Source organism: Erythrolamprus reginae, chromosome 5 (genome assembly GCF_031021105.1).
Source record: "Erythrolamprus reginae isolate rEryReg1 chromosome 5, rEryReg1.hap1, whole genome shotgun sequence".
In the NCBI taxonomy this organism is placed as follows: Eukaryota; Metazoa; Chordata; class Lepidosauria; order Squamata; family Dipsadidae; genus Erythrolamprus; species Erythrolamprus reginae.
This window is the reverse complement of record NC_091954.1, coordinates 52,509,403-52,525,124: the sequence shown is the minus strand read 5'-3', so window position 1 is coordinate 52,525,124 and position 15,722 is coordinate 52,509,403. Positions and strand designations below refer to the sequence as shown.

General features: G+C 35.4%; 1 protein-coding gene and 1 non-coding gene across 2 annotated transcripts in view; both read right to left on the bottom strand.

Annotated features, from left to right (window-relative positions):
* Positions 1–15,722, bottom strand: part of EIF3A (eukaryotic translation initiation factor 3 subunit A) — a 42,025-nt gene that overhangs the window by 25,423 nt on the left and 880 nt on the right. The window contains exons 2-12 of the mRNA XM_070752610.1: positions 9,617–9,807; positions 9,131–9,267; positions 8,633–8,796; positions 8,166–8,365; positions 6,272–6,480; positions 5,759–5,930; positions 5,428–5,532; positions 4,705–4,803; positions 4,143–4,259; positions 2,735–2,920; positions 14–361 (exon numbers count right to left, since the gene is read on the bottom strand). Coding sequence (XP_070608711.1) covers positions 14–361; positions 2,735–2,920; positions 4,143–4,259; positions 4,705–4,803; positions 5,428–5,532; positions 5,759–5,930; positions 6,272–6,480; positions 8,166–8,365; positions 8,633–8,796; positions 9,131–9,267; positions 9,617–9,807 — 1,928 coding nt within the window. The remainder of the gene's footprint in view (positions 1–13; positions 362–2,734; positions 2,921–4,142; positions 4,260–4,704; positions 4,804–5,427; positions 5,533–5,758; positions 5,931–6,271; positions 6,481–8,165; positions 8,366–8,632; positions 8,797–9,130; positions 9,268–9,616; positions 9,808–15,722) is intronic.
* On the bottom strand, positions 4,454–4,585 carry LOC139168655 (small nucleolar RNA SNORA19). The gene has a single exon (XR_011559326.1). It is a non-coding gene; the product is annotated as a small nucleolar RNA SNORA19 (small nucleolar RNA).

Genomic DNA, 15,722 nt, shown 5'->3' with positions numbered 1-15,722 from the left:
TAACCCCCCTTACCTCAATATCAATATCTTTGAAGGCCTTGGCTCCCAGTTCTGTCTTCTTAATCTGCTCCAAACGTTCACGAACAGTTTTCTTTTTAATCTGTTCATGTTCCTGCAGAATACGCTCTTTTTCACGCTCCTTTGCCTCCTGGCGCAGTCTCTCTTCTTCAGCTTTGCGAACTTTTTGGAGTTCAGCTTCACGCTGCTCCAGCTCTTCTTTTTCACGCTGAATGTTCAAACTCTCAAGACGTTCCTTTCTTTCTTCAATAGTTTGCCTGCGAGCAAGGATACGCTGATGTTCTTTCTTTGAATTTTTTAAGTAAGCTGTAACTGCCAGTTGATGTTGTTCTTCCTTTTCTAGCTGAATAAAGGTTAAACAACATAACAAGAAATGATTTTTGAGATTCAAATGCTACAAGAGAGAATATACATTACCAAAATTCAGAATAATATTATTTATTTATATCAGCAGAAAAGGAGATTTTGAAGATTTTGTTGCTATAATTTGAGCAATGGGAAAAGGCTGTTGGAGCTATGGAATGCTCTCTCTAGGAAGGTACGTGTAGCTCCCACTTTTAGAAAAAGGGCAAAAATGCATCTCTTTCTACTCAGCATTAGCTATTCACTGATTTTAACTGGATTGATTTAAATATTGTGTTTTATATTTTTGTTTACATTCTTGAAAGTCATGGTTTTCCTAAGTAAAAAGGCAGAGGTATAATAAATAAATAAAAACTACTGATGCCATCTTCATGTTGTCATTACAGCTGCTGATTTTAATTTTAAAGAGATATTTAGAGCAATATCATTCAATGATCTGCCTTCCAATAAATAACTGAAATCACAAATTGTCAATCATTTGGAAATGAAAAAAACATATATCCATATCATGTTATAAAAAAAATTAAATCACTTTCTCTAAAACTTGCTGCTTAGAAATTTCAATTAGAATGCCATCATATTTTTTTCAAATAAAAATTAATATTCAGAGGTTTTAGTCAAAGGAAACAGCTTTGTTTGGAAATATGCCCAACTGCTAGAAAAACAACAGTTAAACAGTAGTGTGTAAAGAATATGCTGTAGAAAGTGGATGATAGAATTCCAGTAAAATGGAAATCTAAAACAGCTGTGAGCCAACTATTGCAACCATTTGCAAAAAGTCCTGAGAAAAAATTGTCACAATTCCAAATACTCCTGTCAAAGCAAAAACCTAACTGAAAGCTTTTATGTAATTCATTAAAATATACAAATAAATATTAGTCACTCATGATATATTTTACTGAACACATTGATTAGTAGACCAACAAGAATTAACTCTTCTCTATTGTGTATTTCTTGATTCTTTTAGAGTTAACTCCACAAATTACATTTTTAAGAACTCTGAATGTTGCAATGGTTGTAAGTTTGTAAGTCACTTTTTCAGTACCATGGCAACTTTGAAAGATCACTAAACAAATAATTGCAAGTCAAGGACTACCTGCAGTTGCTCTAGATCATGGATGTGAAACTCGCCATATCACCTTGCCATCACATAACATTTGGCAACCTTTTCCCCAGAGAGCTGAGGTGGGCATGGTCTGCGCGTGATTTATCTAGCCACAGGCCACCAGTTTGACAACCCCTGCTCTGGATCATTACTCTTCTACATTCCTCCCTCCTCCTTCTCCCATTCAAGAAGGCCCCGAGTATTTTATTGCCTGAAATAGAATAGCTAATAGAATAGAATAGAAAATAACTTCACTCTTTGTCATTCTTTATCACTGACTTACAAGTGGTATAATTCAGTTTTCCTCATACATTTTGGGGTTACAATGGCAACCAGATCTGCTTGGGGCTGCTTGGAGCTGATGTTGCTACATTCTGTAGTCACATGACACCACTCTTTGTAACCGCATTGCTTAGCAATGGCAATCCAGGTCCCTATTGTAATTGTAACCCAAAGCGTAAGAATGCAAAATTTCACTGACCCTTTGATCTTTATGTTGGCCTATTATGACAGGCCTGAATTCTGAAAGTACAATGAGGTCTGTCCTCAGGTTTACTAAGGCAGCCACCACCCTCTACTGAAATATAACTCTTCTCAATTGATTCAATTGGCAGTTTCATTGACCAAAAGATTATCGGCAGTTCACTCTCTTCTATCCAGTGCATATCATATAAGAACTGCTTGATCAGGGTCCGCAGTATTGTCAGGGACGCTACACATCCTCTCCATGACCTGTTTTCCTTGTTAGCTTCTGGGAGGAGGTTTCATGGTGTCCAAAGTAGAACTGATTGTTCAATATAGTATCGACCTTATGAACTCAATTTTTCCCTTTCTGTTATGTATTCAAAATGGACAATGATTAATATGTATATATACAAATATACTGTATATGTCTCTGTGTGTGCACATGCGTGTATGTTTTTTTGAAAGAGAGCAACAGAATTTCATTTTTAATGTGTGCCAGTGTGTTCACAGTAAAAAAAATGACAATAAAGGTTATTTTATCATGATTAAGCAGATATTAGCATCTAAAAATCGTAAAACAATCCATTTCATCTCCTTTTTATGTCCCATGTGTAAGTTTTAGCCATTGGGACTAGAATCATGGGAAGAACTCTTTGTTTTTAATAGACAAACAAGAAATGTGAATCAGAAGGGGGGAAAAGCACTCTAATCATAATTGAGCACACAAAACCTTCCCTAAGGTACACAATACTTTAAAAAAGTAGACCAAAAGCTACGATTTACCAATATATGAGGTGGCTTAATAAATTCTAGAGCCTTTGCAAGTGCAGATGACATGGCGGTCAGCTGGTTCCTAATCTGCTCAGAGGGCATGCTCTGCAGCTGAGGTCCAAGAGGAGCGTCTTCTCGGGTACAATAGTTTAAATCGGACCCAAAACTTAATGTTCGGGTGGTATGATCAATGCGAACCTTTAAAAAAGTAAAATCAATAAAAATCAGTAAATCAAAAACTGTAAACTGCTTAGAGAGAGCTGTAAAAGCACCGTGAAGCTGTATATAAATCTAAGTGCTATTGCAATTGCTATATTACTGCTCTTAGAATGCTAATAATTCATTTAAAAAACAGCTAATACATTGACATATTATTTAAACAACAATAAGTTATGTTCTATTTTTTTTGTCACCCAAAACCTAATTTTAAAATAAAATTGTATTCTGCTTTTAAATGATACATACCTGCAACACATCTAAAATAAAACATTCTACCTCCATGATAGCAAGCCTATGGCACCCATGCCAGAGGTGACATGCAGAGCTCTCCCTGTAGGCACATGCACCATCACCCTAGCTCAGCCAGCTGGTCATTGGTTTTCCGACGTGTGCATCCACGCCAACCAACTGATTGTCAGGTTTCTGGTGCTCTGGTACGTGCACGCCTTCCAGTTTGGGAACTCTGTTCCAAAAAGGCACGCCATCACTGTTCTACCTTCTCCAACAAACACATTTTTGGCAAGTTTAGTGTCTATTTAACCAACTAACAGGATGCTATGCATGTACATTCAGTAATAATTGACTGAGTTCCATTGAATGAGTACACCATAAATAAACACAGAATTACAGCTTAAACATTGCAGCTCAACTTTCTAAATATGCTGCCAGAAATAAGGAGTTATAAATAAATAAAGCTTATTCAGTAAGATATTGTGATTGTGTTCATTTATACTTCTAAATATCAGTAGTTCGGGAATATACTCATTTAGATTTTTCACTACTTTAGTATGCAGAAAGTAATTCAGAGTGATGGACTTTTACTTTATAATTTCTTCCATTTAAGCAAAATATACTGAAGCTGCTTGTTTGGGTTTCATAAGTATAAAGGTATATGAGAATGATCTTGATGAATCTCAATTGTTTAAGGTCAGAGGAAGAAATTTGGGAAAGATCTACCCTAATTGACCAGGTAACTGGGAGTGGTGGGAGGAAACTTGTATTTTCAGACTTTCAAGATTATGTTAATGTAGCCTTACAGTGAAATAGAATTAGCTCATCCATTTACATTTCCTGTCTGGTTTAATGGGAGGGCTGACAGTAAGATATAATACCCGCTACTTTTTGTTTTTAATAATGAAAAATTCAGATTTAAAGAAAAACAAATATGCACCAATATCTGACTCTTGTCCATATCACTCACTTGTAAATCACAGTGTCTGGCTGCATCAACAATGGCACGTTCTAGTTGGAAAGCATCCACAAAAGGAACCAAAGTAGTCAAGCGAGAAAATTCAATGCTTTGATAAATTTGAGCCACCTGCAAAAATACAGAAATATTCATCTCTTTCCAATAAAGAAGTTTCCAATAGTTTCCTAACACTTAAAATTTTTAAAGAACTCAACTAACTTTAAGAACGTAAAGATCAACAATAATTATTCAAATATAAATAATACTTGACATTAGCAATTGCCATTTATTTTTTTTTTAAACTTCATTATTTTGAGCAGCAACCATGTATGAAGGAGACTGGCAGCAATTCTAAATGAAGCAAAGCCGCTAATTAGCCTTCACAATCTCCCTTTAGCACACCAGAAATAACACTGCTTACCAGTGCAAAGAAAGCAGGTCAATGATATGTGCTTTAGAATCAAAAGACCTTTAATGCATTCAGATATATAAATTAATAATATGATATATTGAAGATACATAGTGAAAAACAATTACAATTCATTATTTCAAAAGTATTGTTTCACAACCATACCTGCTGAAGTAGTCTAAGGATTGTATTGTTTTGCAGATGAGGAATATATAATTGCAATTCTGGCTCTTTCTCAGATTGGTCTCTTACCCAGTTTAAAACCTGCACAGAACCAATGCATCAGTAAATGGCAGTAGGGTTGATTTAGACAGTTACATTTTTCTCACGAGATTGTTCAAACTATTTCTTTCCAATAATGCACTCATATTACAAAAGTGAAAAATCTGTAAATCTTGGCCAGGTTATCATTCATGCAAATACATGTATCATTCCCTATCTCTCTCTCATACACACACACATACAGACAGGGAGGGGGAGAGCACAAATGATACACACTTGCTTCTCACTTGATATGCTACAAATGCTCTCTCAGTAATACATAGGAACATGCCTAAAAAAGAAATACTTTTGAATGCTATGTATAATTTTAAATAAGGTAATTTCTTAGAATGAAAACATATTGAAGAATTGGCAACAAAAAAGACTGCTTCATTTACAAGCTTTTAAAAAGAAAATCTCCTATCAATATGGAACTTAGCTAAGCTTCACTATTTATAGGATCAATATGGGACTTAGCTAAGCTTCACTATTATGAGATGGGAAGCTGTGTAAGTTAAATAAGAAAAAAAAACACATAATCAAGATTTAACACTTTTTTTGCACAGTTCAACTTAAAAAATCTCATTTACTATAAACCATAACTTGCATCTGTCTCAAAAATCTTACCTTGCATACACGGCCACATAATTTCAGTGGATGAAAATCTACTTCAAGCCAGTTATAAAGCTCTTTTACCTCTGGGACAACATATTGAACTACATTAAATCTCACCTATGAAACATGAATTAAAAACAATTGTTTAACATCAATAACTGTTCTCAGATGGGATTTCATACACATGTAGGCACATTTTAATACTAAAGATTGCAATACACCAGTATCAATATTAAGCATATTCTAATTTATAAATAAATTAAGGGCTAAAATGTCACTTGCTGAAAATAAAGCCTGCATAACATAAACTAGCAACATAAACATGTTTATAGAACGTACTTACCATATCATTAATAAGAGAAATTCGAGTAGGTGGAGCCTGAAGTCCTAACAATGTTGCCAGTCGGCGTTGCTTTTCAACAATTATTCCATCCATGTCCAAAAGCCGAGCAATATCAGTTCGTTCAGGAGTTATTGGAATTGACAGAGTAGCCAAAAGCACTCTTGTTGACATCCTGCAGACAAAAAGAGAGAAATAAGATAATTTGGGATAGGAATCCTATTGTTTACATTTAAACAGTTAAGAAAGTGTCTTCCACTCTCCTACCTCTATACTTCTTTAGCTAAAACAGTGCACTCATTATGCCAACAATCTATTTACTTCTCTCCTCCAGCCATACACCCTATCTTTTTGGATCTTCCTGAGCAACATTAGGCATATGCAAGGAACAGAGCAGGAAAAATTCCATTGTTGTTTTATAAAGTCCACTGAAATAATATTGGATATAGCTACATTTAAAACTGCTATTAATGATTTTCAAAAGCAAAATTATTCCAAGCCATGGATTTTTCCCACCTCTGCATTTCCTCTTGTGTGAGATTTTTTCGCATTTCTCTTGAAAGATGATAAAGACGATGAAGTGTAGATGCATGAAAGAGTGCATTTCCTGATTTCCAAAATACAGTAGAAACTTTGTGGTAATAATTTGCCATCAGCTGGGGCTTTGGTGGCTTTTTGGATAAAGAAAATAGCCCATGTATATCTTCCACAGCTTTAAAAGCTTCCTGAAAAGAAAAAAAACCTATATGTCAAATTACTAATTAATTACAAATTAAGGAATATCACACTGAAATCTAATATACCTACTTAACATACATATTTATTATTACTACTTGAATCTAAGCATGTATTTTTTTTAAACCTCCCTTACAAATAAATTGTACATTCATTTATTTTAGCACTCAAATTTGCATTTAATTCATCCCTATCATTGCCTTAACCACTGAATTATCAACCTAAAATTGAGAAATATATTGCACTTTCTCACAGTATTCACTTGTATAGAATTAGTTTATTCTAGTGGTTAGTACCAGGCTGAAAACAGGAAGATCATAAGTTCTAATCCCACCTCAACCACAAAGGTCAATTGGTTAATCATTCTCTCTCAGCCCAATTCACCTCACAGGGTTATTTTGGGGAAAATAGAAGGTGGAAGATGTGTTGGATGTCTACCACCTTGAGTCATTTGTAAAAATAATAAAAGTGGGATTTTAAAAAAATCAATTAAGAGTTCAGAATAACTCCAGGCTTTGAGGCAGAACTCCTGGAAAGGAAAATAGCTGGATCACTAAGACAGAATTGGGAATATTTAACGTTTTTATAGGTGCTAAGTGGAAGCTAAATATGAAAAAAGGATTAGTAAAAAAGGTAACATTTTGAAAGACTATAAAACATTCCGGACTATAAGACGCACTAGCTTTTGAGGAGGGAAAAAAAATCTGCCTCTGGCTCCCCACTACAGTATTTGTTTCCTTGCAGCAAAGAGGAAACAACCTGGCCAGCTTCAGCACAGCCTAATTTAGGACAAGCAGCTGATTGGCGGTTTGATCTGCCTCCCGTAATACTGCCTATTCGCTGTTTCAGGCAGAGGGGTCACCAATGCGCAGCACCAACATCCATTGCTGCTGCCTCCCTACCCATTTTCGGCCTCCACATGTCTTTTTCCAGCCTCCGCACATCCCATTTTTGATGCAGCAGGGATAGATAGTGGCAGTAATCCCTGCCTAGAATAGGTTGAAAATGAGGCACATGGCTGAAAATTGGATAGACGGAGGTCAAAAATGGGGCGGAGAGGCTGCGATATGCGGCAGCAGCTGACAATTGGTGGAGATGGCAGCAATGGGTGATGGCGATCTCTGCAGTCTGGAACAGCTGACAGAGAGTATTTCAGGAGGCAGATCCAACTCCTCATGCTAAATCAGGCTGTGCTGAAGCTGACCAGGCTGTTTCCTTTTTGTTGCAAGGAGGCAATTGCTGGGAGGCAGAGGCCGAAGGGTAGGGACTCATGGCTGGGAGAGCTTTGGCAACATTTGCTATATAAGACGCACAGACATTTCCACCAACTTTTCCTCCCATTCCTTTCACGGCCTTTTTCCTTTGCCTTAGAAACCATGTCTTCTTGATTTACACCTTGGGCAATTTAAAGAACCCTTGTATTAAAATGACTCAAATCCATTTCCAGGATCTACTTTAGGAGACGTTGCACATGCTAAATCTGAATATATATCTTACTCAGGCACCTGAATTTGTCTCAGATCAATTCTAATCATTAAGTAGATCAGGAATGGATAATAAAATCAATTTCAATAGGTCACTAAAATGGCTCAAAGCATAAAATGGAATTTAAAAGTAAATGAAGACAGAAAATGAAGAAATATGACAATGCTCTGATATTGTATTAAGTATATACCTGCCACAACTCCATGCTGATAGCACTGTCCAATTGTACAAGCCTAGTTTCCAAATGCATTGATTGACTTTCTGGATTATTGAGGTTGATTGCTGTACTTTGATTGTGATGACGCTGAATTTGACCCAAATGCATTCTTAAGTTGTCACAGAGTTTACGAAATTCAGCCTTACGAGTATATTGCAAACAGAATTTGAAAGCTGCAAGATTAAATTCCAAATTTATATTTTAGCACTTATGAACATGCTAAAAATAGTACTGACATCAATCACCTGGAAAGTATTATTTCCTTCACAATGAACATTTTCACTTAATGAAAAGCTAGATTTTTCTTTTAAATTGCACTATTAAAATATTTATCAGGAAAATATTATAATTCATTGTTTAAAAGAAAAGGTTGTTCTATCAGATGCTGACCAACAATCACATATACATTACACAAAGATAATGAAAAGTTTAAATGTTACCTTGTTGGGCAATATCATGATAGAGTCTCTCCACTCTGGAATTGTTTCTGAGAAGATCCAAACACTGCCTGTATGATTCCCACAGAAACTTAACCCACGGAGTCAAAAGTAACCGATCAGTACGATCTTGGGTATCTTCCCCACTTACAGCACTTAAGAGAACACTAAGAAACAAACAGTATTTTATATTGTATGGTTGAATATTTTATCGCATTATTATTACTGTTACAACAGATCAAGCGGTAATTTAAAAAAATTACAGTGCAGAAACACATGTATGAAGGACTTATAAAGCAAATTTTTGGGAGGACAGAGGCAAAATTGCCATGAGTCCAAACTAAAATGCTAAAATACAATCTGACACACAGATTAATCCAGAAAAGGTTCAGTTTGGTAAAGGCTTTCATATGAGAGGAACCAGATCACAATTATTATTTTAAAATAAATATATTTAACATGAACCAAATTAATGTAATCAAAAGTAAACATAACTTTTACCTTTCTGGAGTCTGAATATTATCAAGATCTTCTATATCTAGGACCATCTGTTGAGATTCTTCTTTAGCAGCTTCAGTTTTCTCTTCTGCTAGTTTTAAATAGGCTCGTACTACATCTTCCAAGGACTTAATATTCACCTGTATCAAAATCATAAGAGCTAAAGTAGCTTTTCTTAATCAGGGAAAATCTAAGTAGGAAATTCAAATTTGAATAAAATATATTAACTTCATATAGTAATAAGACAATGAAAGCTTTTTTTAATTGTTCAGGATCCAAAGAAGCCTATTAACAGAAATCAATTATAATATTAAGTATATCTACCTAGACGAGTCCTAACAAATTAGTCCTCAAATGTAATAAGTTACCAAAAATATATATTCCAGAACCTCTACATGTATTTGTTATTAAAATGCTGGTATATACTTTCCAAAGCATAAGAATAAGAACTTTCCAATTATTAGTGTAATTAAACTTTAGAAGTTTTACCTGCTGGCATATATTTTTGTATTGATATAATCCTTCCTTTGCCAGGTGGCTCTTCCGGAGGTCTACACACAATTCTAAGTATTTTAGCATAATTGGTTCGTGGATCTTTTGCCATGTTCGGTGTTTTTTACTTTTCATAACATCATACAGAACATCAAGAGCAGGTTGTTTCTTCCCAACCTCAAGAAATTCTAGAAAAAAACAACAATGATTAATGCTCAATTCCATTGAAAATTACTCAGGTATTTTTTTAAAATAATGCTATAAAGGAATGAACTGCTATGATATGGCTCCCCAAATCAACACAGACTGTGGAAACGTTTGCATCTCATTTGGAAACCAAGAACCCAGAGTACGAACGAAGAATTGAGAGGCACATACAGCAAAATGCTTGAAGTGTAGTGTGAAGTTTCCCACAGTCTGTGTTGATTTGGGGAGCCATGTCATCTGCTGTTGTTGGTCCACTGTATTTCATTAAATCCAGGGTCAACACAGCTTTCTACTGAGAGATTTTGGAGCACTTCATGCTTCCTTCTGCACCCGAGCTTTATGGGGATGCTGACTTCAATTTTCCAGCAGGATCTGGCACCTGCACACACTGCTAAAAGCACCAAAACCTGGTTCAATGACGGTAGGATTACTGTGCTTGATTGGCCAGCCAACTCGCCCGACCTGAACCCCATAGAAAATCTATGGGGCATTGCCAAAAGAATGATGTGAGATATAAGACCGAACAATGCAGAAGAGCTGAAGGCTGTTATTGAAGCGTCCTGTTTTCCGTAACACCTCAGCAGTGCCACAAGCTGACAGCTTCCATGCATTAAGGCAGTAATTGCTGCAAAAGGAACCAAGTACTGAATACCCATATGACTTAGGACCAGGTTACTTATGGGACCGTCTCCTGCCTCATGAATCCCAATGACTGGTCAGGTCCCAGAGAGTTGGCCTTCTCAAGGTCACATCCTGGTGGGACGTAGGGGTAGAGCCTTCTCTGTGGCAGCCCCAACCCTTTTGAATCAACTCCCTCCAGAGATTTGTACATCTGGCCTTTCATCTCTGTCAGCAGGCTTAGGGCCATTGAGCATGGGTATTCTGTTCCAGCCATATGTGTGTGTGTATATATGTGTGTGTGTATATGTGTGTTTGTGTGTAACAGAATGAATGTGAATGACTGGGGTTTTTTTTTTAATAATTTGGGGGTTTTAGATTAATTTTAGATTTTTAATCTTCGGTTTCTCGCATGTTCTTTTTGTATTATTCCCGTTTTGTAAGATACCCCGAGTCTACAGAGAAGGGCAGCATAGAAATACAAATAATAATTAATAAATAAATATATTCATGCTGATACTTAATAGAGCTCTGATATTGTTCTATGTACAATCCTTGTTTTATTGATCTAATTTTCTGAGATGGTAGATTTGGGGTTTTCATGAGCTGTACCCCTTAATCAGAACAATTATGACAAATCATAGTTTCAACTATCTTGCCTTGCATGTAATGAATCTCTCTCATATACGTTTCACCTTTTAAGGTGCATTATGGAAATAAATGGATTTTGCACGATATTCTAATTTTTTGAGTTTCATCTGGATATGATTAAATTAAGCCTTAAAAACAGCACCAAGTTTTAATAAAAAATAAGAATTAGTTGTAAGTAACCAGCTTAATGATATATGTAAAATGTATTTTACTTCTGTTTGTGATTTTTTCATTTCTTTTCTTTACCTCTTATTTCTATTTTTTTAAGTTTAAATATTGCTTTATTGTGTTAATTAAATATTGTTAATTGTATATAATTTTACAGAAGAGGGGAGAAAGTAAATATTGATAAATATTGCCACATACAAATAAAAGCACTTTTGGGTCCTCCATAAATTTTACAAGTGGGAGAGGCCCTGAAAGCAACATGTGAATTTTATCCTTTTGATATGCTCGGCAAAATTTGGGGATGAGAGGTATATTATAGTACGGTACTTCCTTTTTTACCCTACCGGATGGAAGAGTTGGCATGTATGAGGAAGTGAGCCCACTCTTCCAATGTGTGTTATTCTTCATATATGCCTTGCATGTTCCTTTTGCTTCCTACGACTTTATAATTTTGGGTATTCTTTTTAGTTTTTTGTACTTTATTAATTAAAAAAAGAAAAAATATCAGCTTAGCATTTTGAATTTGAAATTGACTGTTACTGGCAGACTACTAAATATAGAAATAGTATGGTGCTTATAAATTAGAAAACAAAAACAACTTTTAATCAACTATCAGAATATATATTTTGCTGTCAATATTGGTTGTTTTAATAAGTAAATAAAACAATAAATTGTTTTAAAGTAGATAAAATTATATCTTATTTTTATGGGCTTCTATGGTTGAGGAAAATGAATTTAAATTGTTGTTTTATTTCATACAAGACTCGAAAATTAAAATTAAGTTACCTGTTAGCTTTTTTTGTATAGCTTGAATAAGTAGCAGTAAGCGTAAGCAAACATGTTTCCTATGTTTGCATACATAGAATGAAAAACAGGGAAGCAAAATTTGCTATGAATTTATATTTTTCTTACTCAGAATACCAAGAATGTTGATTTATTACACTCAGAATTTTCAAACAGTATTTTAAGTGTTGCATCAGAAATGGATCAGAAATGGATCAGAAATGGATGAACGTGTAAAAATAATTTCACCTCCATTCAAACTTGTTTGCCATGTTGTCTGAACATAATGGGACCTGCAGTTCACTACACACATCATATTAATAGGGAAAACTAGCTTAGATGCATACACGGGAAGGTTTTTTCTTCAATAAAATTTAACAGGAATAATTGTTAGTACTATATACATAACTGGTTGAGTTTGGCAATATATAAACAAACTAGCAATACAGTATATGCTTAAATGTATTGAAACACTATAGCTTTAAGTTAGTGTTGTGGATTGCCATAAGAGGGAGTCAGAAGCATGATTCTCTCTCTTTGCTATTTCTGTTATTTACTCTGTGAATGCTATAGTACAGCGATGACGAGCCTATGGCACAGGTGCCACAGGTGACACGTGGAGACTTATCTGATGGCATGCGAGCTATTCTCCTAGCTCAGCTTCAATGTACATGTGTGTGGCTCGCAAAGAGGAACGTGTGTGTGTGTGTGTGTGTGTGTGTGTGTTTGGCTTCCAGAGAGCCTGGGGGGGTGAGGGTGGAGGAGGGCCCCAGGGAAGCCTTTGGAGCCTGGGGAGGGCGAAACATGAGTCTACTGGGCCCACCAGAAGTTGGGGAACAGTCAGTTTCCAGCCTCCAGAGGGCCTCCGGGGGGTGGGGGAAGCTGTTTTCGCACTCCCCAGGCATTGAATTATCAGTGTGGGCACTCATGCAGGCATAATAGCATGTGTGCATGCTTTCAGCACCCAAGGAAAAAAAAGGTTCACCATCACTGCTATAGTATGTGTTAAATGCTGGTTTAAGTTGAACAAGTAAGGCTTATAGTATTGTATATGTAGAATTATTGACTGATCTAACTGTATATGACTAGGATAGTTCAACTTCACTAAGATATTTGCCAAAGTAAGTAATATTTTATACACTTTAATGTATCTGGCTTGTATGACTGAACCATTACTCAGATCTCTGGATTATCAGCTGGGAGTCCACGTCCCCCCACCTGTGCCTGTGTATCTTTAACAACTCAAAGATCACTCTGCATGCTCCTTAATAATCCTCAGAAAATAAAGATTATGTATAGGACACATAGATTACTGTTATGAGTTAAACGTAATGACCAGGTATATTTCCTAGCCTTCAGAATTCCAGTGCTGTCTAATTACATTAGTTAAGTACAAAGATTGTGTTAACCTTCGTATTTCTAAGATTTCATTATTTGCAATTTATAAGCCTGACATTTTAGAAGAGTTTTCATAGCATGCTAAATTATGTCTACTAAACCATATTTTGATCAGACCACACTAAATTGGGTAAATTCCACAGCATACTAACTATTATATGGGTTACAAACAGAATGGCTGGATACAGATAATTCACAATGCCCACTCCAAATCCTCCATTTTTACGTTCTTGTACTCCCTTAAAGGGATGCAGTGACTCAGTGGCTAAGACACTAAGCTTGTTGATCAGAAAAGTCGGCAGTTTGGCGGTTCAAATCCCTAGCGCCGCATAAGGGAGTGAGCTCCTTTTACTTGTCCCAGTTTCTGCCAATCTAGCAGTTCAAAAGCATGTAAAAATGCAAGTAGAATAATAGGAGCCACCTTTGGTGGGAAGGTAACAGCGTTTCATGTGCCTTTGGGATTTTGTCATGCCAGTCACATGACCAAGGAGACATCTTTGGACCGCGCTGGCTCTTCAGCTTTGAAACAGACATGAGCATTGCACCCTAGATTCGGGAATAACTAGCACATATGTGCAAGAGGAACCTTTACCTTTAATCTCTTAATTCAGAGCAGAATCCAAACATAATTTAGAGTGTTATATTAATCAGGTTTTACCCATTTGTACTGAATGTATGTGTAACCTGTGTAAAGTTGCAGTATTATGTTCAGTAAGAGCAAAGTCTACAAGAATTGTAAAATTGGTTTACCCTTGCACTTGTACTATGATTAAATTACATTAAACTGGGTGAATTTCCTCATGAATAAGGCACACTGAATTCTTTATAAAAATGGTCTAAAGTATTACTTAAACAAATAAGAAAAACAAATACAGAGCTGGGGTGGCGCAGCAGGTAGAGTGCTGTACTGCAAGCCAATGAAGCTGACTGTAGATCTATAGGTCAGCGGTTCAAATCTCATCACCAGCTCAAGTTGACTCAGCCTTCCATCCTTCCGAGGTGGGTAAAATGAGGACCTGGATTGTGGGGGCAATATGCTGGCTCTGTTAAAAAGTGCTTTTTGCTAACATGTTGTAAGCTGCCCTGAGTCTAAGGAGAAGGGCGGCATAAAAATCGAATAAATAAACAAACAAATAAATAAATAAATATTGTTCTATAACTCTCTTGTTCCAAATAGTATTTATATGCTGTTATATCATTAGTATATTGATAGAAGTGAAGTTCAATTTTTCCAAGCCTATAAATTTCTGAACATCTATTCAGAAATGCCAAACTATGATTAAATATTTGGCAAACAGCACTGTTGTTCTAGTTAGTTTCCATACGATTTTTGGCCAGTGACTCTCAGTCCAACTCACCTCACAGGGTTGTTGTTGTTGTAGTAGTAGAGAATATAGGAGGAAGGAGAATTAGATTTGCTGCCTTGGGTTATTGATAAAAATATAATGACAGGATAAAAATAAAAATAAGGTGCCCTTGATTTAGATCCAAATGCCAAAATTTGTCCATACCTATATACTGTATGCATATACCATATGTGTAAAATAATATTCACCATTTTTCAACTATGGCTTGTCATCAACACATTTCACATTATGTTGAAGATAAAAAATATGGCAGTCAAGAATTTGTAATACTAAATTGATGCAACATGTTATATCTAAATGATGTATCTTTTACAATTGAATAAAATGAAAAATGTAGATAAAAGGTCTGAGTAATATGAAAGAGAACCACTGAAACATATTTATGGCATTATTTTTTACCAATTCTTTCAACTGAAATTCAAAATCTAAACTGAATTTTGGTTTAACAAATATACAATAGATTTTGGCAAATAACTATAACTCCATTAAATTACAATGGATACTTATTTTGATAAACATTTTTACAAGCAGTTCTTTAATTTGCAAAAGTGCTTAAATTAAAAATATACATTAAAAGTAGTGTTTATACCCCTATATATTAACACCATATATTGTTTTACTGGAATTTTCAGATTGACATACAGAAGACTTAGAAGAGGGTTGGGGAAATATGATGGACATAAATTCTTAAGATAGTTAAGTATATGAACGTTTTGAAACAGTACAATCAATCAATCAATACTGAGTATTTGTCCCTTTGAAGTAGTCTTGAGATTTCCAGATGGTCACCCTACTGGCTTTTCTGCTGGAAACCAAGAATTGTTCTTCAGTCCCAATGTGTCAGCAGTTCCTTATAGCAACTCTTAACGAGTTTTATTTTAATTACATATATTAAGCAGTTATTACTTTTT